Source organism: Pleurodeles waltl, chromosome 2_2, assembly GCF_031143425.1.
Source record: "Pleurodeles waltl isolate 20211129_DDA chromosome 2_2, aPleWal1.hap1.20221129, whole genome shotgun sequence".
Taxonomy (NCBI): domain Eukaryota; kingdom Metazoa; phylum Chordata; class Amphibia; order Caudata; family Salamandridae; genus Pleurodeles; species Pleurodeles waltl.
This window is the reverse complement of record NC_090439.1, coordinates 216,759,708-216,786,524: the sequence shown is the minus strand read 5'-3', so window position 1 is coordinate 216,786,524 and position 26,817 is coordinate 216,759,708. Positions and strand designations below refer to the sequence as shown.

The following is a 26,817-nucleotide window of genomic DNA, read 5'->3' as shown; positions in this document are numbered from 1 at the left end:
CGCAGTCTGATCATGCGGCCCACCTTTCTGCTTAATCAAAGCATTCATGTGGGTTTTTTCAGTAGCAGGTTAACCCAATGTTCTCCCGATGGAATTGATCGGATGTTAGTTATCTGTGTACTAGATTTCTGTTCTTTAGCAAAGGACATAGTAGTTGTGACCCTCTTTTATTACTTTTCGCCTTGCTTGACGTTTGCAGCAACAAATATTCGCCCCTCCCCCATATTTACAAGGCATTCAGTTAGCCCTACCAATAAAACCTTTATTACATCAAGTTTACCATGCAGGCTAAAGATGCTCTCATTACTCGCAGTCTCGGACGCAGCAGTATCACTACTAACTGCTTCAGCCGTCTTGCTGTTATTGGTTGCTGGATCAATGTAAGGGCCTGCCTCAGATGGAATCTGCATTAAAGTTTCAACTAGTGACAGATGAGAACTAGTGTTTTACTTGTCCATTAGCGCTGAGAAACGCTTTGAGCATGGGACATTCAGGAGAATAACAATCTCTGGTGATAACGGGTTTTTTTTATTTAAGGGCGGTGTGACACAAGCAGGCGAATTGGTGAAATTATCATTAGTCAGACTCATCCCAGGCAAAGGCCCCTGCTGTCTCTTTTTAAACATATTTGGTACCTTTACGGATTTTACAGAGCCCCTTTGTGTGTCCGTTTTAAGTATGTATTCGACTTCTTTGATTAAGTGGTCAGTATCATCCAAAATAGGTGTTTTATCCAGGCTGTCACTTGGTGAGGGAGACTTTGAGTCAGGTTTCTGCCATTTCTTGGCATTCATTTTTGTTATTTCAGCCTTCCTTTTCCCCATTTAACACTGCTTTTCTAAACCAGTTCTTTAAAAATATGAAACAATAAAGCAAGCGGGGTCAATATCATATATTAAAACTAGACCTGTAGCAGAAATAACCATCCACTTACGTTTCAAAAGAGGGAGAGGCCAGGCCCGGCCTCCTCCGGTCAATGACAGGTGTAGGACGGGCCCACGCATCGCCCGGACATTGTCCGGGTGCAGATGGCGCGCGTCCCGCGCTGCGGGGCTTAGGGTCGAGCTATATACTGCCAACTAACACCAGGTGAAGAAAGTTGAAAGGGCCACCTCCAGGAGCCGTGAGGTGCTGGGAGTTAAATTCCTGTAGAGATGTGGCACTCGTCCCGTACTGTGGGGCTCATGGTCGCACTATATAATGCCAACTGATACCAGCTGCAGAAAGTTGTAAGAGCCTCCTCCAGGGGCCCTGAGGGTGCTGGGAGTTGAAGTCCAGTAGATATGTGGCACTCGTCCTGTGCTGCGGGGCTCAGGATCATGCTATATAGCGCCCACTAACACCAGCTGCAGAAAGTTGAAAGGGCCGCCTCCAGGGGCCCTGAGAGTGCTGGGATTTGAAGTCCCGTAGAGATGTGGGACTCGTTACGTGCTGCGGGGCTCAGGGTCGCACTATATAGTGCCAACTAACACCAGCAGAAGAAAGTTGAAACGGCCGCCTCCGGGAGCCCTGAGGGTGCTGAAAGTTGAAGTCCCATAGACTTGTGCCACTCGTCCCCACAGTCAATAGGTATTATGGACACACAATTGTCTGGGTCAGTCCGTGGGAAGATTTTGTCAATGGCTATCAGTCAATCTGAGACAAACATAAGGTCAATTCTGTGGCCATCCTTGAGAGTAGATCCGGCGCCCAGCTGAGCATCCTCCTTCCTCCATAGAGGGAAAGAGTTCACTCATAGTAGAGTAAAATATATTGTCTGCCCAAATGTTGGAATTCCGTAAAATGAAGAAGTGACAGTATGAATGAATAAAAGGCAAGGAGGAGAGGTGGAGGGTTGTCCAGAGGAGATGCATAGATAGTCAGACTGGCATCATGGCTGTCAATGTGTGTGGCAGCTGTGCAGACGGACTTTCCTTTGGCGCTACTTCAGTGCACTGGCAATGTGCCCAGTGGGCATCTGCTGGGTGGCCACGCTGCTGACCTCCTTAAACAGTGAGACTCGTGCTTCATCAGGTTGGGTAGGGCATTGATCAAAATGGCGGTACTAAAGTGTGCATGTATATCAGCCATAACATTGCATAATACTAGTGAGAATCAAGCAAAAGACGCATTGAAACGACAGTCAAAGTGCTACAGTACGCAAGTTTAGAAAGCTAATGCTCTAATATACAAGAAATTAAAACGCTGGTGCAGAAGTGCTAAAAACGGTTAATTCACACAAAATCTACCAAGGCAATACATTTTCAAATAAATGTACAAATGTTAAAAAATTTAAAATGAGAACTTTAGAAACCTAAGAACAATCAGTTCCAACAGACAACCCCCAAGGCTACAGGGGCATAACCCAAAAGCCACCCTGTCTCTCTGATTCTATTGTACATTTTTAGAAAAAGTATGACATGATATCCAGATAGCAAAAGCTGTCTATAGTTAGACTTCAAAAGGGGCCTTCATTTTCTGCCAAGAAGACATTCTTATTCATCATTGGAATGATAAAGGATTCAGGCGGTAAGCGACTTTAAGAGCTGGTCTCAAGGCATTCACAGATTCATCAAGGAGAATTGGCCCGTGTAAACATCTATTATCTCCCCTCGTTCCAGCCAAGTAGCCCTAAAAAGGATCTTGAAATTCAAATATGGAAAGGTTGGAAATTCTGGTCTTTCTCATATATTGACCGGCATTTCCTACCTCTCCTTATTTGAATTTCAACACCCTATTTAAGGCTACTCTGATACTACAAGAATGGCCCACCCCTGCCAAGCCATGAAGTAAAGAGTAGCCCTAAATAGGTTCTTGAAATTCAAATAAGGAGAGATAAGAAATTAAAGTTTTTCCAATATCTACATATATGTTCTAACATACACTTATAGAATTGGAGTGAGGGATACTTTTTTCCTTGAGGATTGCCCCTGACTGGTTACCTGGCTCTTAGAGTAGGGAGAAACATATTGATACTTTGAAAATATAGAGGGGCCATGGTACCCTTAAACACCCAGTAATTATTTTATAAATTTTTTCATGCCTGTTTCTAATATAAACTGGATCGCTGTATTATCCAGGAAAATAATGGGGGTAATTAGAACTTTGGAGGAGGTGTTAATCCGTCCCAAAAGTGACGGTAAAGTGACGGATATACCACCAGCCGTATTACGAGTCCATTATATCCTATGGAACTCGTAATACGGCTGGTGGTATATCCGTCACTTTACCGTCACTTTTGGGACGGATTAACACCTCCTCCAAAGTTGTAATAACCCCCAATATATCTTTGGAACTCTCCCATTAATTGGAGTCAAGGCTGCCCTTGTAGTATCATCTTACCAGGGTGGGATAAGGTTGCCAATGATGAAGCATGCCACATTACCTGGATAAGACCACCTCATCCAAAATCTTTTTTTGACTGACTGTTAGGGAACATAGGGCCTGATTACAACTTTGGAGGAGGTGTTAATCCGTCCCAAATGTGACGGATATACCACCAGCCGTATTACGAGTTCCATAGGATATAATGGATTCGTAATACGGCTGGTGGTATATCCGTCACTTTACCGTCACTTTTGGGACGGATTAACACCTCCTCCAAAGTTGTAATCAGGTCCATAGTGATTTGAGGCAAAAGGCTGTGTGGGCACATCACAGATAAGGCTAGGACAGAGCACATAGGGTGAAAAGGTAACATAGAGTAGAACAGGGTACAAAATATGTGAGGTAACAAAGACAGCATAACTCAACCTTTTTTCTATGTACTCTAATGGCAGGGGCACTGGGCATATATTAGCACGTGAAGCATGCATTTTCTTCTCACAGAGTACACAATGCACAATTACATTGCACACATTCAGAGAGAAGAACCAATTGATTGAATTTTGCAAAAAGTACTGATAAATACCTCTTCTCAGTAGTAGATGTAAAGAGATCCATGCACCAGCACAATTAAACAGATCATACAAATTGTCATTCTCCCACAGGCTTGGGAGGAGACCTTCACTCTGATGCTGCTATGCTTTGGGAATACCATAGAATTTTCTAAATCCAGAATTTGTTTGGAAGTATAACAAGTTGCACAAGTAGAGCATCACCCATTTGTCCCCAAATGTAAAGCCACTAGAGAAAACACATCTGTTAGTTCATAGAACACAACATGAAGAACTTCACTGTTGACTACAAGACGCTTCCATCACAATAAAATAATACAATGTTGGATCCTAGAAACTGTAGCAGAGTCTTGTTTTTTCAAGTGGACAATGTTTTAATAACAGTCATGGTTTCAGAAGCATTATATGTGTACATTAAGGGAATTATGATACAGATACAGTTTTATATTAAGATTTTTTGCATTCTAAACAGATATACACATGACATTCCAACTTAATCTTGTTCCAGTCCTGGATCATTCAGCACAAACTTGTTGGTGTCTCAGGAGAGGGAAGGTGTGAGGGGGCATGTGTGAGGAGAAGGTATCCACCTTCTCACAAAGTAGATTTGTAAGGAGTGGCATCTCTAGTTAGGGGGCTCCATTTGTCCTAGCTTTACCCCCACCCCACAAAAGCTTTTGTATTTGCTGGGAGGTGACACAGAAAAGAACAGCAGGCACTGCACCTAGCCATACAAAATTTGTCCAGCCACTTTTCACTGCAAAGCAGCAATTGTTTCAGACAGTACATGAGCCTAAACTTAGTTAAAATGCTTAAATCGTACTTCGAATGTGTGTATATCTACACACAAAGTCATATTTAAACATTTTAAGCAAACGTACATTTACTATATATATATATACATATATATATATATACTGATGTAATATTTGAGGTCATAAGCGATTCATCACACCAGTGCAAGATATACTTGTCAGTTATGTATAACTGTGAATTTCAGTGTTTTTTTTGCTGTCAAAACAGTAGAGCTTTATTATTAATAAAAGACCTACACAAAACTCCATTTTAACCTCAGGTTTTTTTCAGTGAATGTCCAAGGCGTTTTAAGGTAAATTAAAATCTTACGGCTTTACTCACTAATGACTCTACTTTCACCTTTTTAAGGGGATTTCTATGTTTTTTTTTTTAACATAAAATAAGATCTTTTTAGCAGGCCATACATGGCATGTAGTTGGCAGCAAGGCCTGGACTACAGTTAAGCCCTGCCCTCAATTGCTCCTTGGGAGACAACCTTAGCCATATTAATTAGTCATCTTTTTGCCTGTCCCAGGTGACTCCTGTAGAAATATCTGGGGGCCACACTGGTTCCCACATGTGTCTTGCCAGACTGTAACAACCCCTCTGCCCTCGCCTCCACACCCACCCCCAAAAAAGGGCTTGAGCCAGTGTATCCCTAGCCTGCTCCCTTATATGTTTTTTACATTTAGTTTCTAGGACTCAGGGAGTCACCAACTCCTGTAATTGTGGCAGCAAAATTTCTCTTCACGTTGTGGCCAGCCAATCACAGCTCTCAGTCCAACGGGACAATCAGAATGCTTTATTTAGATGTTTTTACTGCAGGACTCCCATGGAGTCCTTCTAGTGTCCCCTGGTACTAGATATCACTATTTTGTAACCTCAGTGTATCCAAAACACCTGAATAGATTTGCACAAAGTCACAAAAAGCACACTATGTGAGTAAATATCTAGCTTACTTCCAGGTTTGGTTCTGTTCATAAGGATCTGAGGTGGATGAACCTGTTTGTTGGAAAGATTTGTGAAGATTCATTAAATGGTGCCAATGTTATTAGCAATAACAGAAAACTCTCTTTCTATTGAAATTCTGACTTACATATAATTACAAAGTAGCAAACACAACTGTGCAGCATAGATTACCCTTTGTAGATGGCCCCATTAGTTTTATCTGTGGCCTAATTTACACCCTCCTAAAAAAATTACTTCACAAGATACCACTGTATTTGGGTGGGATTTTCAATGCATGGGCCAAGCTATGCATCAGTAATGATATATTTTGCCCCAGTGTTGTAACATTACTGTTAGACTTGGCATGGTCTCCCCTAACTTTTTTCCTCTGTTTCCCAGGTTGTTGATTAGTGCTGGACTCTGTTTTTCCTGTTTTTTTTTACTCTGGGCACTTTACCGCTGCTATTCAGTACTAAAGTGCAAGTGCTCCTATATAAAAATGTGTATGTAATTGGCTTTCCCTGATTGGCATATTTGATTTACTAGTAAGTCCCTAGTATAGTGCACTAGAGGTGCCCATGGCCTGTAAATCAAACGCTACTAGTGGGTCTGCAGCACTGGTTGTGCCACCCACATTAGTAGCCCTGTAAACATGGCTCAGACCTGCCACTGCAGAGTATGCAGTTTTAAACTGTCAATTCGACTTGGCAAGTGTACCCACTTGCCAGACCTAAACCTTCCCTTTTTCTACATGTAAGGCACCCCTAAGGTGGCCCTAGTCAGCTCCATGGGCAGGGTGCAGTGTATGTTAAAGGTAGGACATGTACTTATGTGTTTTACATGTCCTGACAATGAAATACTGCCAAGTTCGGTTTTCACTGTTGCAAGTCTCATCTCTCTCATAGGTTAATATAGGGGCTGCCTTTAAAAGTTATGAAAGGGCAGATTCCATTTGGGAGCAGATGGAAATATGGAGTTTAGGGACTCTGAGGGCACAATTTAAAAATACATCTTTTAGTAAAGGTTGTTTTTAAATTGTGTGTTTGAAAATGCCACTTTTAGAAAGTAGGCATTTTCTTGCTTAAACCACTCTGTGACTCTGTGTGTTTTGTGGATTCCATGTCTGGGTCAGTTTGACAGTTGGGCTGCATGCACCTCTCTTTAGAGCAGAGGTCTTCAAACTGGACTTCGGGCCCCCATAGGGGGGCCTGAAGTGATCCCAGGGGGGGTGCCAGACTCTGGTCAAAAGCAGCATTATACAGATAACAGGCCTTTGCTTTAAGCAGAAGCATGCTATTGCAATTTTTAAAAAGGTAACATTACTTAAATGCAATGTTTAAATAGGTCTAGACATATTTAAACATTGCCATCTTTATAAAGTATTTGTGAAAAATTCTGAGGGGGGGGCAATGATTTTTATTTTTCAACAGGGGGGCACAGCATTAAAAGGTTTGGAGACCACTGCTCTAGAGAGTGACAGAAAGAGGGCTGGGGTGTAGCCCACATATCCTGATGATCCATCTGTGCTGGAAGGGAAGGGAGGAGTGGTCATTCACACCTAGCTGGGCTGGGCCTGCCCTCTCACAATGCAGTTTCCAGCCTCCTGGTGTGTGGCTGGGGCCTGGCCTGGACAAGAAAGGATCTCACAGACACTTGAAACTTTACTTTGAAGTAGGCCTACTTCAAAGGCAGAAAGGGGTATCAGAAGAGCACCCCAAAACCCTTAAAATCAGATTACTTCAAGGATTCAAGAGGAACTTCTGCCTGCAGAAGAGCTGGAGAGCTGAGGACAAGTGCTGCCTGGCCTGTGACTGTGCTGTCCTGCAGTGGCTGCTTCTGCCTGTGCAAGGGGACAGAGACTGGACTTTGTAGCATTCCTGCTTGAGAAGTGACTGCAAGGGCTTGGAGTAGAGCTTGCCTCCTGTTTTGAAGCCTCAGGGACAGCAAAGGCTTCACAAACCAGGCCTGAGTCTACTTGCTGTTGACCATAGCTTGCCAGGGGGTGCCATTCCAGTTCCTGGACCCCTGGAAGTGAATTCCTGGAGAAGAATCAGTCTAGCGATGTCAGACAACACCATGCGACTTCCCAAAGGACGCCGCTGCCCGGAACCGCAATGCCGCTAGCCCCGAGGCTGTGGACCTCGCTGAACTCATATCCGACGACCCTGTGAGCTGACTCCTCTACCCCAGAGCTGTGACGCCGCCTGTTCCGAGGCTGTGGACCTCGTAGAAGTCAGACGACCCTGTATGCCTCACGTCGCTGCAACCACTGATCCTGCCTGACTTTGCTGATACCGGAGTGTCGCAAGTCCAACGTCCGTGACAATCCGACACCATCATAGAGCCAGCGGCCCTGTGACATCATCGCAACCCAGTGAGGTCGGCCCGAAGCATTGTAACTCCACCGGACTTCGCACCTGCTAGAACCAAGTGACCAACTTCACTTTTGATGCCGCCTCACCTCCAAGCATTGTAGAGAGGACCCGAGGCCGCTGCACGACACCGCAGTCCTTCTGCCCAGTGGGACCAGAACCGACGCCACATTGGACCCAGCGAAGAGCTCTCCCCGACTCCGTGCACCGGCCTGTTTTCTACTTATTCTGAAGGTACTGTACTGGGGGGGTCAACTGACTCCGTGAACGGCGCCATTGGCATCGTCGTGTAGGAAACGACTCCGTTATGACGCCACATATTACCAACTCGCATTTGGTCTTGTTTATTTGGATAAAATATTTACTATTTTTCTAAACCAGTGTTGTGTCATTTTGTAGTGATTCACTACATTACTGTGTGTGTTGGTACAAATACTTAATACATTGTCTCTGAGTTAAGCCTGCCTGCTCGTGCCAAGCTACCAACGAGGTGAGCGGGATTAACTGAGTGCGATTCTCCTTTACCCTGACTAGAGTGAAGGTCCTTGCTTGGACAGGGGGTAACCTGACTACCAACCAAAGATCCCATTTCTAACAGTTCCTCACCGAGGAGAGTTCTTTTCCCTTGTGCCTAAAATAAATGTTTTTCTCCCTGCTTGGATTCTTCGATCTCTGGCTCACCTGGGCCGGGACTGTACCTGATCTCAGGAGTGAGGCAAAAGGTGGGTGCTCATGTGTAACTTTAATTTAGGCACCAGGGATAGAATGTGATGAGAAATAGGAGAAATAAAATTCCATGTTAAAGTTAGACTGGGTGATTCAGTTGCAAAGAGAGATTGGCAGTTAGAAAGGGTTAAATGGATAGATACAACAACTTTGGCTCAAGATCAAGTGGGTTCAGCAGAGGTCAGAACCTTACAGTAGAGTGCACAAGAGAAATTAGAATGAACAAATGATGTGTGTTTAAGTAACATGTATGAGTAAAAAAACAATGTAAATGCACTGTTTTAACATAACAAAGCTGTTTAAATTGACATAACTAGACCTCAAAACCACCTGCAGTTGCCGTACACTGCACATTTAAAACATGGTTTCTTGGGTCTCTGTCTGTGTAGCTTGAGTTTAAAAATGCCCTTCAGTGTTTTGAAAAATAAACTTTAATTCAACCATTTTTACCACCCTTTTCTCATGTATCTTTAAAATGTATTTTTTTCATGTTTGTGATGTTCCATGAGGAAGGAGCAGAGCTCAATTGTATATCTACAAGGCCATTTCCTCTGGCCTAACGGAGTTTGTATATATTTCTCTTCCATGCATAATACAGGATTATTCATTAGTAGTAGAGCAAAAGCCATTTTTCATTTTAAATTGTGATTTAACTTTAGTTTCAGGTCTTTTTGACAGTGTGATTCCTTTGTTTGTAAAACCTTTATAAAATGATGATTCTGGGATGTTTGACAGACTTTTATGACTTTCACTAGAAGTTCTTCAGACTTTTTCTGGGACTACTTTTGAGCATAACAGACTTCTTTAAACTTGTACTTAGAACAATTCATGAGACCTTCTTGACTTCCCATAAAAAGCAGACTTCATGCTAGTCTGTTTATTTATATAGAATATTTTAGGAGAGCTTTTATCATGTTCTTTGAAGGCAGGTGTCATGCCAGTCTCTCTTACTGATTTATACTTACTATAATTTCTGAGCCTTTAACTTATCTTTAGAGACAGTCCTTATGACTTTATATTGAGAAATGTGTACTATTAATTGAGGCTGAATTGAATTAACTAGCCATTTGCCTTTTACCTTCTGCCTTTTTTAATGCTTCCTTAATTTAAAAAAACCTTCATGGTTTATACTTGAATCTTCTCCTGTGTAGATTTTCCTGGTTGGAGTTTCTTGGGTGAATTTTCATTTGGGACTGACACTGTCCAATCTGTCTTATCAGCCTTTGTACTGGTAAAAATTGCTGACGGTAGACAAAGTCTGGATTGTGGAACTGAAGTATGCAGGTCATCAGGCCTGTAGTAAAACTAGTGGTCAAACATAAGGAAGGATAGGATATTGATAAGTGTGATGTGGATGGTGCAGAGGGCATTACAACCAGACAGGCTGAGTTGATAATATATTACTTGAATTGTTAGGGGCAACATTAATAGAGCTACACTTTGGATTCTGTAACATTCTGTCCACCAATGAGAGTCTGAGGAAGCATTCGGGATACACAGTGCAAACATATCACACTGAACAGGTCTATGATAAGGACAATACTGTTTCTTACTCAGATGCATTTTTCAGCAAAGACAATGTTGTTTTCATCAGCAAAACAAATAAACATTAGTTTCTTGATCATATTTCCAAACATTCCATCTAAAAGACTGATGAATAATATTCAGACAGTATGATTAAAAGGAGTCTAAAAATAAGTGTATGTAATAATACAATATACAATGTACATTTTATAATGTTAAAAATCTTTGGAAGTCAGAGGGATCAGCATCCTTCCTAAACCCCTGTTTTCCATGCCCCTAAGAAATGCGTAGCAATGGCGATAAAATAAAAAAGCATTGGCAATGCCAGTAGTTCTGACTTACATGGTCAGTTATAAGCCAGACCTGTTGACTTTGCTGGAACCTCCAAGTGCACTGAATTTGTATTTTAGTAATGACCCAGTAGCAGGCACAGGGGAGGTATCAAGCACATTTGAATCTTACCATAAGTCTGGTGTTGAATATGGTTGTTAATGACTCTAAATGGCCTTCCTCTACCATAATGTTTTTGGGCATTCCTAGACATTAACTTGCTTTGCTGTAAAGTAAACCAATGTGTCTTGAAATGAAGAAAATAACAAAAAGGTTTGCTGATTTTGTACAAGATGGGCAAGAGGTAAAAAACTGAATGTGACCAAAGCTGTGATGTATTAGTGTACTTTTCAGATGTAAAATAGTCCTCATTCATTGCAAGGGATCTTTTTTCTTGGAGACAGAATGATACACGAAACAACAAATAGCACGAGGTAAGAAATGTATAGTACCGGGGGATGATTCAGGACAAGATTAACACGGTCTCAAGGCAGTACTTACAATGGCTGGCCAAAACAGAACAATTTCTGATTAAGCCTGCCAGCATACCGCGCCGTGTAATTTGTAAGCAATAAGTCAGTAACAACTGCACTCTTGAGCCATACCTCAAAAGTACTGACTGATTGAGACTGAACGGTTTGATAGAAGAAACAGTGAGGCAAGCAAACTAATAGAAAATAGACTTTACATAAACTGGCAGAAGGCTTTGCAAAACTACTTCACCATAGCTGTCAGTTTATTAATACATCAAAGCGTCTTCTGCAGGAATTTTGATTGCCCTGAAGTCTGCACTGACCAATCCCAGCATCACACCTCCCTTGCATCAAAAAATGGTTGGAAACATAAAACACACAGTTGATTGGTGATTTCCTCAGACGAAAGGTCCTCTGTGCCACAACCCTCCTGTTGATGTGTACTATTTTGCCATAATGTATGTACTGTAGGCTCATTGTGCAGCTGAAAAGAAAAGTTATGGTTATTTTGGATTTATCTTTGATAACATCTGAATGGGCAGAAAGTTGCGACCTTTAAAAGGCAGCCATGAAAAATCATATTTCTGCTAGTTCAGGTTTAAAAGAAGAAAATGGTAATACAAGGGACTAAAATGGGACTTGTCTACAAACGGAAATGTAGAGGGCACCAGATTGCAACTAAATACAGTAAATAATGTTCAAGCTCTGCAAGGGGTGGCCAAATATAGGTTCACCTAGTTTGACAAAACTCCTTAGAAAAATCTGGCAAATGGCTGAGTTCAAGGACTCACCATGTTTATGAAGACATTTTACCCTTATTTGCAACATCAAAGTAGGAGATATAATTGCTACTGTATATTGTGTTTCCAGAAAACTGTTCTTTAAAAAAATATTTTTATTGAGGTTGTTGAAATCAATAAATATTATAATACAAAAATGTCAAGAATACTGACAGAAAGCATTTGGCACAGATCTTAAAAAAGGGTGGAGGCCGAAAATGTCAAGAGAGAAAAGTAAAAATAAAATATAAAATAAAACAGTATAGACAGAGGAAAAAAAAAGTCCAATTCCAATTCAAGGCTTCACATAAATAGATTCACAAACGTTATTTTAATGCTTTTAAGTCCTGGGGCCTTTGGCCTTTAAAATAGCAAATCCAAGTTTGTAGATCTGTGAAAACAATAACCACCATTCAGAAACCATTGAGGGAGTAGATTGTACCCAAACTCTAGCAATGCATACATGGGCTAGAATGATAACGATTGATGCCACCAATAGTTCTCTGGGGTCGAGGTCAGGTTCATAGGTCGACATAAAGACCAGAATATGTTAAGTGCATAGCATTCAACAAACATATGAATAATATTTGCTGCACATCAACCACATTTAGAGAAATGCGTCTGATAATTGAGACTATTCCTAGACCATTTCCAAATTCTGTCCAGGGTACAATACAACATACACACTGTTTTAAATTGCTGCAGTTTAAGGCTGACTGAGCAGACAGACTGATTGATGATATCAAATACTAGCAATATTTTATCAACCAAAATATCCTGGCCAAACTTCACTTCCCACTTAGCAGCCAAAGTTCATCTATCATCTGCCCTGCCAGTGGTCAAAACTTGATACAAAATTCAAATTGAAGGCTTACAATGTGGAGTGAAAATGTGGTCAGAAGATCTTCGTCTTTATTTCCAGCCATGCATACTGGATTATGTAAAAAAAGTCTCCGATTTGTAAATATTGAAAAAGGACTGATGGGGAAGATTATAAAGTACTTGTAAAGTAGCAAAAGCACAGATCCCATGAGTGTCAAAAATCTGACCAACAGTCTTAATATCCCGATAAACCTAACTTTTGAACACCGAATTGGGAAAAAATGGCTGGAAAATTGGGATCTCCCACATCGGTGTACATGAATGGCCAACCAGCAAGGAGTGGCAGTTATAGATTTTGCCCCAGATACGAAAAGCGTCCTGGATGATCTTGAACCATACCCTCTTGAAATAGTTCGGATCACTACATCTGCTCAGCACAAACTTGACATCCAGCCTTAATGCCATTTGATACCACTGAGTATAGCTATCTGGTGGTGGGTGAGAATATTGCGAAGACGCAAGCAAAAAGTGACAAAAAAATAACTTAAAGTCCGGAAGAGACAGACTGTCCTGGCTAAATTGAAGCTTTAACAGGCTAATAGCCCTTCTGGCCATCCAATAGCCCCTGATGAAACTATCTATAGCTCCTTCAAGACCCCAAAATAAGTGGTCTGGAACCTGCAGTGGAATTTCCCAAAAAGAATACAGAAATTTGAGTAGGATGTTCATTTTGACAATTGCATTGCCCAAGAATACTGATTGGAAGGCTGTTCCAAGACCTCATCTTGGCAATAACCAACTTTAGGAAGGGTTCATAATTCAAACGCTTGATATGCTTCACATTTGCACAAAGTTTAATCTCAAGGTAAGGAGCGGTAGTCACTGCCCCTGGGACAGGTGAATCAGACTGAAAGTTCAAGATAGATGGCATTTTAGAGACGTTAAGTTTATAGTCGGTGTTAGAAATGGGGTCTTTGGTTGGCAGTCAGGTTACCCCCTGTCCAAGCAAGGACCCTCACTCTAGTCAGGGTAAGTCACACACAATCTAACTTACCACCCTCTGGTAGCTTGGCACTGAGCAGTCAGGCTTAACTTAGAAGGCAATGTGTAAAGTATTTGTGCAATAAATCATACAATACCACAATATAACACCACAAAAAGATATAATATTTATCTGAATAAATGCAGGTCAAAACACTTAAAGATGAAATAAGCAAATGTAGGGATATCACTGAAAGTGATATCAAGTGTCTTTAGAGTTAAAAGATTACTGTAAAAGCAATAAAAAGTGTCTTAAGTTCTCCTAGAAACAACAAGTGTCTCTTGCAGGACAAATAACCTGGTTTGCGTTGAAAAATCCTCGCAAGGGACCGAAGAGGAGGAGATGCGTGGTAAACGGAGAGTGTGTGTCGGTTTTGCCCCTTAGCACACGGACTTGCGTCGTTATTTTCAAGTGGGGAAGATGTGGCGTCTATTTCTGGCGTGCAGACTTGGATCCTCTTGGGGTTGCGGGGTTTCAGACACCCCGGGGACGATGCGTCGAATCCTGGGCTTGCGGAGCGAAGTCACAGCGGCTGCGTCAATTCCAGTAGGTGATGCGTGGAATTTTCTTCCACACGGCAGGCGCTATGTCAAATCCTCTCAAGAAGTCTGGCGTCGTCGATCTGAGTCGGCTTGCGTCGATCCAGTAGGGTTGTGCGTTGAAGTTCTGGTCGCGCCGCTGGTGCTGCATCGATCTTCTGTTGCAAAGTCGGGCTGCGTCGTTCCGGACATGGCGTGCGGTGAAATTTTCACCGCAAGCAGGCTGTGCGTCGTTCTTGGCAGGCGGTGTGTTGAATTTTTACTGCACAAGGATTTCAGCTGCAGGAGAGAAGTCTTTTTGGTCCTGAGACTTCAGGGAACAGGAGGCAAGCTCTATCCAAGCCCTTGGAGAGCACTTCTGCAGCAAAGCAAGAGAGCAGCAAGACAGCAGGGCAACAGCAAGGCAGCAGTCCTGTTCAGAAAGCAGTCAGGTGAGTCCTTTGGGCAGCAAGGCAGTTCTTCTTGTCAGGGTGCAGGTTCTGGTTCAGGTTTCTTCTCCTGGAAGTGTATGAGGTGGTAGGGCAGAAACCCTGTTTTTATACCCAAATGTGCCTTTGAAGTGGGGGAGACTTCAAAGAGTGGCTTAGAAGTGCACCAGGTCCCTTTTCAGTTCAATCCTGTCTGCCAGGTTCCCAGTAGGGGGTGTGGCCGTCCTTTGTGTGAGAGCAGGCCCTCCACCCTCCCAGCCCAGGAAGACCCATTCAAAATGCAGATGTATGCAAGTGAGGCTGAGTATCCTGTGTTTGGGGTGTGTCTGAGTGAATGTACAAGGAGCTGTCAACTAAACCCAGCCAGACATGGATTGTAAGGCACAGAATGATTTAAGAGCAGAGAAATGCACACTTTCTAAAAGTGGCATTTCTAGAATAGTAATATTAAATCCAACTTCACCAGTCAGCAGGATTTTGTATTACCATTCTGGCCATTCTAAATATGACCTTCCTACTCCTTTCAGATCAGCAACTACAGCTCCAACAAAGTATAAGGACAGCCCCAATGTTAGCCTATGAAGGGAGCAGGCCTCACAGTAGTGTAAAAACTAATTTAGGAGTTTTACACTACCAGGACATGTAAACTAACAGGTACATGTCCTGCCTTTTACCTACACAGCACCCTGCTCTAGGGGATACCTAGGGCACAACTTAGGGGTGAGTTATATGTAGAAAAAGGGGAGTTTAGGCTTGGCAAGTACTTTTAAATGCCAAGTCGAATTGGCAGTGAAACTGCACACACAGGCCTTGCAATGGCAGGCCTGAGACAAGGTTACAGGCTACTGAAGTGGGTGGCACAATCAGTGCTGCAGGCCCACTAGTAGCTTTCAATCTATAGGCCCTGGGCACATATAGTGCACTCTACTAGGGACTTATAAGTAAATTAAATAGCCCAATTGGGTGTGATCCAATGTTACCATGTTTAAAGGGAGAGAGCATATGCACTTTAGCACTGGTTAGCAGTGGTAAAGTTCGCAGAGTGTTAAAACCAGCAAAAACAGTATCTCAAAAGTGGAGGGAGGCAGACAAAAGTTTAGGGGTGACCACCCTAAGGCTGTCAGGTCTAACAGTCGGAAACAGCATCAAACTTCTCAGCCTTGTTTGTAACCTGTTTCATTGCCATTGCCATTGTAGAAAAAAAATCGCAATATCATCTTCATATGCGCTAATTTTCAGTTCTACAATGTTGATGATCACTGGCCGAATAAAGTGATTGCTAAAAAGATGTTGCAGGTAGGGCTCTTTGTAGAGCGCAAATAATAAAGGGGAGAGCAAGCAGCCTGGTGGCTCCGGAGTATACTAAATGGAGGAGAAATACATACATCCACAACTAACTAAGACGACGGCGTTTAGAAAGGGACATAACCAAGGCTGTGAATAGACTATCCCTACCATACGTCCATAAGAAATGGCCATGGCACCCTGTCAAGAGCTTTCTCGGCATCCAGCAAAATCATTCCAACATTCCTGGACACATCAAAGATGGTGACAGCTGTGTTTTTATGGCTGGTAGTGTCCCAGCTGGGAACAAAACCATGTTGTTGCGAAGAAACTAAGGGCCTGCACATCCCTTAACGCCACCATGGATTGACTGTATTTACAATACAGACCTATATGGTGCACGTTTCACAGATGCATCAGAAATTCTGATGCATCTGGTGGTGCTAACTTGACACATTGCTAGAGTTGCATCATTAAAGCAGCAAAGCAACTCCAGCAATGCAAGGAGAGTTCCATTAGAAAAAGACCTGTGTCAATTTTACACTTGGTCTTGGCATGTGGTAACATTTTTACACAGTGAAGTTGTAGAGTGAGGCAGTGAAAATGTGTAAATTTCACTGCGTCAGTTCTACGTGGCTTTTTGCATGGGAAAGCCTACCTTGCAAACATTCTACTTCACACAGGTATAATGTGAAGCAGGGCTTTACAAACTGAGGCACTGGGCCCAAAGCGTTTGTGTGTAAATATAGAGCAGTGTAGTGCCCTGCTAGCGCCACCATTGCATCAAAGAAAATGACGCAGCGGTGGCGCAAGGGGTTTATAAATGAGGCCCTAAGTACTGGATCATACGGGCCAGACGAGCTTCCAAGAGTTTGGCATGTATGCCAATGGTCTTGTTACATAAAATGAGATGTAGGGTCCACTAAGGTTTCAGTGGGCAGTGGCAGAGTTTGTATTAGCATGTAGTCTTAGACTTGCGCCCAAATGTCTCAGGGTTGCCTGAGGGGCGGCAACATAGAGTAGTATTATGTTAACTATTCTTAGCAGTAGCCCATATCCAATAACAAGTCATAAAGAGCGGGCACACGTCTACAGCCACGTGTACATGCCACCATTAGCTTAGTGTGGAGCAGTGCCAAGGCAAGAAAACATTTATGTTCATCAGGCATTCCCACTGGAAAGCGCTGAAGTGCCAGTCAGGCGGAGGATGTAGCGCAAGGTGCAAGATGTGTGACAAGGTAGTGAAGACAGCCTGACAAAACTGAATAACTGGGGGACACAACCAAGCTAGACGCATGAAGTCCCCTCCCCCTCTGTGGTAGAGGGTGCATTCTTCATGGGCTCTCAACTTATAGCAACACAATTTAACTGGTGTATAGTACACCTGATGCAGAAATGGAACTATATAATGCAGAGTTTGCCATTAGGGGATAGAGACCGCATGAGGACTCACACACCCGCCCATTCCTTATCTGATATGAATTTACCCAGGGCCATCTCACAGCAAACATAGCTCGCTCGGCATTCAGGGGCATCTCAACTTGTGCAGAGGCACAGAGACGATGTGTAAGAGGAGGCCAAGATCATAAGAATAATGGTCAGGATAAGAGTCTCAGAGTTTCACACATATGTGAAAAAGGTCAATAGGTCTGGCGAGTCAAATGGAGCGTCCTCGCTGTTGGTCAATCTATCACAGAAGCGCCCCACACAGAAAACATGATCTATTTCTGTTATATCCCATTGTGATACTCCTTGCACAGTTCTTTGCTTCTGCAAAATAGAGTACAGCAGGCAACGGACAGCTGGCTGTTTGGGAGAGTACTGTGCTTGATGACCTAGGTGAGCCTGCAGCCAGATCTATGCCTGTCAAGTACATGCAATCATGTCTGCTTCCCCCGAGACTCTTGCAGAGCTTGCCAAAACAAGGATGGGAGAGGAGTGGGATGTGCCTGCTCATGCTCAAGGGTGAGGTGCATCAGGTAGTGGGGTGGCCACATCCAGTATTGCGCAAAGGAGACTTGCGCACAGAGATAGTAAAGCTCAATGTCTGGAGCTGCAAGGCCTCCCCTATCGTACAGTAGTATCAGGGTTTTCCAGCTGAGTCGAGGTTGTCCAGCTGCCCAGGCAAGGCATATCATCAGAGGGAAGAGTGTGGAAAAAGGGTTGTGGCGGAGCCATAGGACGTTCATAAACAGGTAAAACAGCTTTCGAAGAACAACCATCTTCATTATGGCAATATGCCCCATCAAAGAAACAGGCAGCTTTATCCAACCCCAAACCTTATCTTCTAACATAGAAAGAGTAGTGCCATAGTTTTGGAAAATGACTGTCAATATCTTTGCACTGACACAGATTCCCAGGAATCTTAGAAAGTCTGTCATCCAAGCAGAGTCACCAGTAAAGGGCGTGTGGTAGTGACTGGGGTGAGAGGGAAGACAGAGGATTTAGTTCAGTTTTATCGGTACCCCCGACATCTACTCTAGTTGAGAGTGATGTCATCTGCACAGAGCGATATGACGATGTTGCAAAGCAAGAATATTAAGCATTTATATCTATGGAGGTTGGGAACAGTTGACACTGAAGGCTCAGTCACCACCACGTATAATAGTCATGAAACGTGGTAACCCTGGCGGGTGCCCGTGCTGATAGGGACAATGTCCATGCCTTGAAATAGCCATTAGTGAGGGAGACTGGATTAGTCAATTTTCCAACATTTATTCAAGTCCCACTTACAGGTCAGGGCTGACAGTAGATGCTGTTTCCGATAGCGATCTTTCCCCCGTTACCATCCCTATCAAGCTGGTATTCACCTTGGGTGAGATCGTGGCTGCCTTGACTGCTAGCAAAGCCGGCAAGGCACTGGGCCCGAACTTCATCCCTGTAGATCTGTTTAAAGCCAGCATGACCCTATGGGGGCCTCTACTTACTCAAGTCCTAAAAGCTTGTTGTCAAGTTGGCGTATTGAAATCCTGGAGGGAATCAATCATAGTCCCAACCTTTAAAGGGGGAGACAGATATAGCCCAACTTGCTACCGTCCTATCTCTTTCCTAGACTCTATGCTAAAAGTTGCAGGCTGCGTTATCTTGAACAGACTACAGGAATGGGTCCAGGACAAGAATGTTTTATTGGACTTACAGAACGGGTTCCAGGAAGGAGGAGGCACTGTGGAACAGAGCCTAAACCTAAGCATGCTGATTGAGAAATACACCACTATCAAACAGTGGGATTGTACCTAGTTTTTGTTGATTTAACTGCTGCCTTCAACTGAGTAAGCCATAGCAAATTGTGGTCTATCATGGGGTACATGGGTGTGGAACTACCGATCATACAATTTCTCATGAAAACATATCATGGATGCAATGCCAGAGTGCGATATAGACTGAAGGGCGAATGTACCCAACCATTTGGAATAGAGAGGGGTGTAAGGCAGGGTTGTGTTCTGGCACCCTTTCTCTTCTCCCTATACATTAATAGTCTGGGTAACGTATTATCGGCAAATTGTAACAACCTGCCCCAAATAGGTTCCTGTCCCGTTCCTGCCCTTTTACATGCTGATGATGCGGTCCTAATCGCCCATACCCCCCTTGCACTACAACAGTTACTAACATGTTTTGAGGTTTTGAGTCCTTAATGGAGGAACTGGGGCTACTAGTTAACAAAAGCAAGAATTTTGCTCTGAGGTGTGGGAAAGTGTTACTGAAAACTCAAAGTCTCATGATAAAATACACCAGCATAGATTAGGTTACGCCCTTTTCCTATCTGGGGATCATGATTGATATAAAAGGGACGTGGCAAGTAGCAATTAAAACCGAGGGCTACACTTCCAGAAAACTATTACAGCCTTACGCAAGTTTGTTTGCAAGGTTGGTAAGAAACCCCCAAGGGAGATATTTGCAGTGTATAAGGCCAAATGTATGTCAACAGCCATATACGGGGCTGGCCTTTGGGGGCATGTAAACAATGTCTCCTTACAGTTGATAGAGAAAGCCTTCCTGAAGTATCTTCTTTCTCTTCCACAGAGTAGTCCATCACATGTTTGCCACTCGGAATTAGGGGTCCCGCTAATTTTAAACTTAGTCAAAACCCAACTGATCTTGCTATGGCAAAAGGTATGGACTTCTGAGTACACAAAGCTGAACCAAGAGATTAAACAGGATTGGCTTAGGTCTTCTAATGTACGAAAAGTAAAATAGTTGGGCTACGTAATTTTTTTTATGTCATCTAGAACACCAAGACTACTACTATAAGCCAGAAACACTACGAGCTGTCTCTAGAAAAAACCTAAAGAAAGACTGCTTGTCACATCTAGAGGAACTAAGTCTAACCTCTGAACTGTAATATCACCTGGGATGCAACTGTATCTAAAGGAGGTGAGCAACGAACAACACAGATTCGTTTTGACCAGGTTTAGGCTAGATCTTTTCCATCACTTGGTGTGTTTTCAACCATAAACAACTGGTCAAGGCCTATGGCCAAATGCCCGTGTGACATGGCCACTGTGCAAACTTCTTTCTATACGATTCTATTCTGTTCATTGTATAACTCGCCAAGATACTATTGCTGCCATTACTGAGATCCTTGAACTTCAGACAATGTCAACTAACGTATGTGTTCCTACAGTCTTTCCCATCCATATACATCTGTAACATCATATCTAAATTCCTATGGGCTATCCTTAGACACAGAAACATAATACATTCTGCTATCAACTGAGAAGTAAGGGCCAGATGTACGAAAGGGTTTTACCCATTCTGTGTCTATGGGAAAAAGCTTTCGTACATATGGCCCTAAATTCCTTAACTATTGCCATATGCAACCTGCTGGTTGATTCTTAATCATTTTTACTGTTTTTAACCTTGCCTTTTTATGATATCATTCTGAATAGTTAATGTACATTTATATATATATATATATACACACACATATATATATATATATATATATATATATATATATATATATATATACACATATAATTATTTCCTTTTAATATTTTTTGCACAGTTTTTAATTACAAAACCCTGTATTTTACTGTGTTATTTTGTCTCAACATTATCCATTCTACCTGAGTCCTAATGTTTTACTTATATGTTCGGTTTGTGGTTAATTTATTGACTCTGTTTTCTGTATGTATGCTTTTGTGGCAAACCTCTGTTGAATAAACCTTATTTGTTTGGTAGGGACAGTGTCTGATATTCAGCCATTGACCCAGAGAGGGGATACAGGGGCAGTGTAAAGCAGCTGGATTGACCACAAATAAGGATAAGCAATTCCAATCCTTCGCAGGACTGCAAATAGAAAGGCCCATTCCAAAGAATCAAAGGCTTTAGTAGCGTCGGGGAACACTTCCCCACGTTCTCATCTGGTGGTAATTGATGCAAAAAGGCAAAAAGAGATTATGGGAGGTAGAATGATTAGAGATAAATCCAGGTTCATCCTGCAGTATGAGGGAGGGGAGCAGAAGAAGCAATCTATTAGCTAGCACTTTTGCTATTATTTTTGCATCCATCTTGATAAGAGAGAGGGGGTGATAAGATTTGGGGAACTTGGGGGCTTGTCAGGTCTCAGGAGCATTTTTAGGATGCTCTCATGCAGTGAAGGAGGCATGACACAGGCACACAAGCCTTTGTCGTAAACCTGCTGAAGGCAGGCAGTAAGAAGGACTAAAAAAGCCTTATAAAACTCGGCAAGAAAACCATCACTTTCTGGGGATCTGCATGTGGAAATCCCACCAATGGCTGCAGTAACCTCATACAGAGTTAAGAGCTCAGTCAGAAATGCCAGATGGGGTCCTTCCAGCCAAGCCAGAGTAAGGCAGCTGAGGTAAGCGGTATAGTCCTCTGGAGCATGTAAATGGCATGAGTAGTATAACTGTGTACAATGCTGCAAATTCCTGCATGATACCTTCAGAGTCAAAAAACACTGTACCATCCTCACCGTTTAGCTGAGTCACAATGAGAGGCCACTCCGCTGCCACAGGACACAAGCATGTGTCCTGCCTGACCTATCACCTTCACCATATGTCTGTGCAGTATCATATTTATGCAAGTGTTTGCATTCAGTTTCTGCCAGGCCAATATATTCCGTTAGGGTCCCTTGAATCTCCATCACAATAACCGGTTGATAGTCAGTCTCTAGGTTACATTCAAGTTGGCAAAGCTGAAGCTCAAGTGTTTTCTGGCTGACGTTGAAGATCTTTCTGGATCAAGAACTGCTTGGATATGCACATCTCTCTGATGTACACCTTAATGGCTTCCCAAACCGTGCCTACTGAATCTACAGAACTCTCATTGATTACAAAAAAGTCAGTTATTTCCCGCTGGATATCCGAAAGGAGCACAGGGTCCTGTAGCACCTGGGGGGAGAGGGTCCATGCAAAGGCCATGTATTTGGAGGCAGAAACCGAGAGGGTGAGGATCACTGACAAGTGATCTGATAAGGTTCTAGGCAAGTGCTCAGCATGCGCAATCCAGTTATGAATGTCAGGGGTATCTAGCCAATAGCCAATAATCTAGTCAAACCCAAATTAGTAAACTGTATAGCCATGCATACCTTCCTGGAGTGGGGTGTGACAGACCCCCAAAAAGACTAGTAAATCATTAGTTTTCATAAGATCAGGCAGTGCATTGACCGCAGCTCGTGTGTGCGAGTGGAGGGATTGGAGCACTCTAAGGCGTGATCAAGAATGATGGTGAAGTGTTTCCCGTTCAGAACCATTGTCAGTATAACATATCTCCCTTGCAAGTCAAAGATCTCCTGTAGCATGTGCACTGAAAGGCCTCTCCTCGCCAAGAGAACCCCTCCTCTAGCATGGGTAGAATAGCTCACACAGATCTTATACACAGCCTAGTTAATGGCAAAAGTCATCTGTGTCTGTGGCTTAAGATGATTCTGCTGCAGCAAAGCAATATGAATATTGTAGCATGTTAAGTATGCCAATACACTATGGGGGTGATTCTAACCCTGGCGGTCGGTGATAAAGCGGCGGCCAACCCGCCAACAGGCCGGCGGTCCAAAAAATGGAATTCTGACCCTGGCGGGAACCGCCAACACAGCCCGCCACATTAACACTCCGACCGCCACGGTGGTACAAACAAACAGCGCAGGGGTCACCGCCAACAGACAGGCGGCAGACAATGTACCGCCCACACTATTATGACCGGCCAATCCGCCACCTTTTCCGGGGCGGGAGCACCGCCGATAAAAACACGGCGGAAACAGACTACGAACAGGAAAACGCTCACCTCTACGCACTCCACGAGGAAGGAGGACAGCATGGAACCCGAATTAAACATCCTACCTGCTCTCGTCTACCTGCTCATCTACCACGAGTACGAACGCCGGCGCAGACGACAACGGTGAGTACTGCACCTACGACACACGGGAGGGGGGAGGAGGAAAGCTTATGGCACACACATATGCGACCCCCACCCCCCCAAACTATGTACACACCAAACCTGAGCAACAAGTCACAGTGACACCACCCAAACCCCCCAGAAAAATGCAAAGACATAATTAAATTGTGAATAAAAATTTATGTACAAAATAGGCTCTGAAAAGTAATGGTCAACTAGCCAAATAATCAATATAAAAATAAATCCATACACAGTGCAATGGATAACCGAGGCAATTAGTCCTGCACATCAAAAGAAAATCGAAGTGTCCGTGGGCCAAAGTGTAACAACACAAGGGCAAAGCCCACACAGGAGACCTGAGTCCTCTGGAGAGAACACTGCAGGGGCATCTGATGAAAAAACTACAGGCACCTCAGGGGGAAGGGAAGGGGGGGCACCACAGCCACATGAGTCCACGACGCCAGATCCACGAAGGGGCCACCATGCCTACTGTGCCATCCTGGGGAGTGCAAAGCCATAGTCTCTCAAGTCTCTACAGTTGGTGGGTTGCCCACTGTTCCATCCTGGGGAGTGCAAAGCCACAGTCCATCAGGTGGATTACAGTCTCCACTGGTCAAGGAGGAGGCATGGTGGGCACAGTGAACCGTTAACAGTGCATGCAGGAAGGGCCCAGCGGAGCGGTGCTTGAGACGGCGGGGCCCAGCGGAGCGGTGCATGAGACTGCGGGGCCCAGCGGAGCGGTGCTTGAGACGGCGGGCCCAGCGGAGCGGTGCTTGACAGGAAGGGCCCAGCGGAGCTGTGCTTGACAGGAAGGGCCCAGCGGAGAGGTGCTTGAGACGGCGGGGCCCAGCGGAGCGGTGCTTGAGATGGCGGGGCCCAGCGGAGCGGTGCTTGACAGGAAGGGCCCAGCGGAGCGGTGCTTGAGACGGCGGGGCCAAGCGGAGCGGTGCTTGAGACGGCGGGGCCCAGCGGAGCGGTGCTTGACAGGAAGGGCCCAGCGGAGCGGTGCTTGACAGGAAGGGCCCAGCGGAGCGGTGCATGACAGGAAGGGCCCAGCGGAGCGGTGCTTGAGACGGCGGGGCCCAGCGGAGCGGTGCTTGAGACGGCGGGGCCCAGCGGAGCGGTGCTTGACAGGAAGGGCCCAGCGGAGCGGTGCTTGAGACGGCGGGGCCCAGCGGAGCGGTGCTTGAGACGGCGGGGCCCAGCGGAGCGGTGCTTGACAGGAAGGGCCCAGCGGAGCGGTGCTTGACAGGAAGGGCCCAGCGGAGAGGTGCATGACAGGAAGGGCCCAGCGGAGCGGTGCTTGAGACGGCGGGGCCCAGCGGAGCGGTGCTTGACAGGAAGGGCCCAGCGGAGCGGTGCTTGACAGGAAGGGCCCAGCGGAGAGGTGCATGACAGGAAGGGCCCAGCGGAGCGGTGCTTGAGACGGCGGGGCCCAGCGGAGCGGTGCTTGAGACGGCGGGGCCCAGCGGAGCGGTGCTTGACAGGAAGGGCCCAGCGGAGCGGTGCTTGAGACGGCGGGGCCCAGCGGAGCGGTGCTTGAGACGGCGGGGCCCAGCGGAGCGGTGCTTGACAGGAAGGGCCCAGCGGAGCGGTGCTTGACAGGAAGGGCCCAGTGGAGCGGTGCATGACAGGAAGGGCCCAGCGGAGCGGTGCTTGAGACGGCGGGGCCCAGCGGAGCGGTGCTTGAGACGGCGGGGCCCAGCGGAGCGGTGCTTGACAGGAAGGGCCCAGCGGAGCGGTGCTTGAGACGGCGGGCCCAGCGGAGCGGTGCTTGAGACGGCGGGGCCCAGCGGAGCGGTGCTTGACAGGAAGGGCACAGCGGAGCGGTGCTTGACAGGAAGGGCCCAGCGGAGCGGTGCTTGAGACGGCGGGGCCCAGCGGAGCGGTGCTTGAGACGGCGGGGCCCAGCGGAGCGGTGCTTGACAGGAAGGGCCCAGCAGAGCGGTGCTTGAGACGGCGGGGCCCAGCGGAGCGGTGCTTGACAGGAAGGGCCCAGCGGAACGGTGCTTGACAGGAAGGGCCCAGCGGAGCGGTGCTTGACAGGAAGGGCCCAGCGGAGCGGTGCTTGAGACGGCGGGGCCCAGCGGAGCGGTGCTCCTCTGCACGGCGGGGCCCTGTTCAGCGGTGCTCTTCTGCACGGCGGGGCCCTCTTCAGCGGTGCTCTTCTGCACGGCGGGGCCCTGTTCAGCGGTGCTCCTCTGCACGGCGGGGCCCTCTTCAGCGGTGCTCTTCTGCACGGCGGGGCCCTCTTCAGCGGTGCTCTTCTACACGGCGGGGCCCTGTTCAGCGGTGCTCTTCTGCACGGCGGGGCCCTGTTCAGCGGTGCTCTTCTGCACGGCGGGGCCCTCTTCAGCGATGCTCTTCTGCACGGCGGGGCCCTCTTCAGCGGTGCTCTTCTGCACGGCGGGGCCCTCTTCAGCGGTGCTCTTCTGCACAGCGGGGCCCTGTTCAGCGGTGCTCTTCTGCACGGCGGGCCCTGTTCAGCGGTGCTCTTCTGCACGGCGGGGCCCTCTTCAGCGGTGCTCTTCTGCACGGCGGGGCCCTCTTCAGCGGTGCTCTTCTGCACGGCGGGGCCCTCTTCAGCGGTGCTCTTCTGCACGGCGGGGCCCTGTTCAGCGGTGCTCTTCTGCACGGCGGGGCCCTGTTCAGCGGTGCTCTTCTGCACGGCGGGGCCCTCTTCAGCGGTGCTCTTCTGCACGGCGGGGCCCTGTTCAGCGGTGCTCTTCTGCACGGCGGGGCCCTCTTCAGCGGTGCTCTTCTGCACGGTGGGGCCCTCTTCAGCAGTGCTCGTCCAGTAAGTCAAGGGAGCCAGACCTGGCCTGGACTCCCTGCTCAGTCGCCCTCCGACCGTGCTGTTGCTGGACCCTTCGGTGACGGAGTCCTGGGCCCTTTGGTGTTCTCCCTAACACCCGGGATGGGGCTTGTGGGCCCCTCCTGCTCCGCGCTCCTGCTGGCTGACTTCTCCGCCCTGCTGCCCTTTCGCTCCTTAGATGGGGCTCTCGGGCCCTTGCCTCCCCTAGATGTTGTGGCTGGTGAAGTGGGCGAACTTTGCTCCTTGGGGGCAGCCGTGTCAGTCCTCTCACGGCGGCCCTTTAGTTTCCTGGTCCTCTTGCCTGGTGGGGGGCTGGCTGTCCCCTTGCTGCTGATTGAAGTGTCACTGCTGGCAAAGGGTGGACTCCAGAACCCATGCACCACAGTGACACTCGAAGCTGGGCTGGTGGTGGCTGAGGTGCTCTTGGGACTCTTTGCAGATGGAGGGGGTGGGTCAGTGGAGGGAAAGAGGTCAAGATTAGCGAGGAAAACTTTCTTAGGACCAAGGTAAAAGGTAGGAGAAGTGGTGATGGGAGTGGAGGAAGAGGATGTGGTTGTAGGAGAGTCAGGTGTGCTGTCTTTGGGTGCAGGTGCTTGTGCTGGAGGCTGTTGTGAGGTGGATGGCTGTTGGGTGGGTGTCTGCCTGCGTTTGTGTGTCTTGAAAGAGGGGGTGACAGACACAGTGGGAGAGGACACAGGGGATATGTAAA

At 45.9% G+C, this 26,817-nt stretch overlaps 1 protein-coding gene across 20 annotated transcripts in view; it reads right to left on the bottom strand.

Annotated features, from left to right (window-relative positions):
* CTNND2 (catenin delta 2) overlaps window positions 1-26,817 on the bottom strand; it is a 3,139,673-nt gene that overhangs the window by 3,019,831 nt on the left and 93,025 nt on the right. For 5 of the 20 annotated variants that reach the window (XM_069219649.1, XM_069219666.1, XM_069219650.1 and 2 more), the window contains exon 1: window positions 935-1,046. The exons of 12 other annotated variants lie outside the window; for them this stretch is intronic. In XM_069219649.1, coding sequence (XP_069075750.1) covers window positions 935-1,004 — 70 coding nt within the window. In that variant the 5' untranslated portion in view covers window positions 1,005-1,046. Of the gene's footprint in view, window positions 1-934; window positions 1,048-26,817 lie in introns of those variants that run through there. 3 more of the 20 variants (XM_069219657.1, XM_069219659.1, XM_069219656.1) reach the window with 2 other exon arrangements.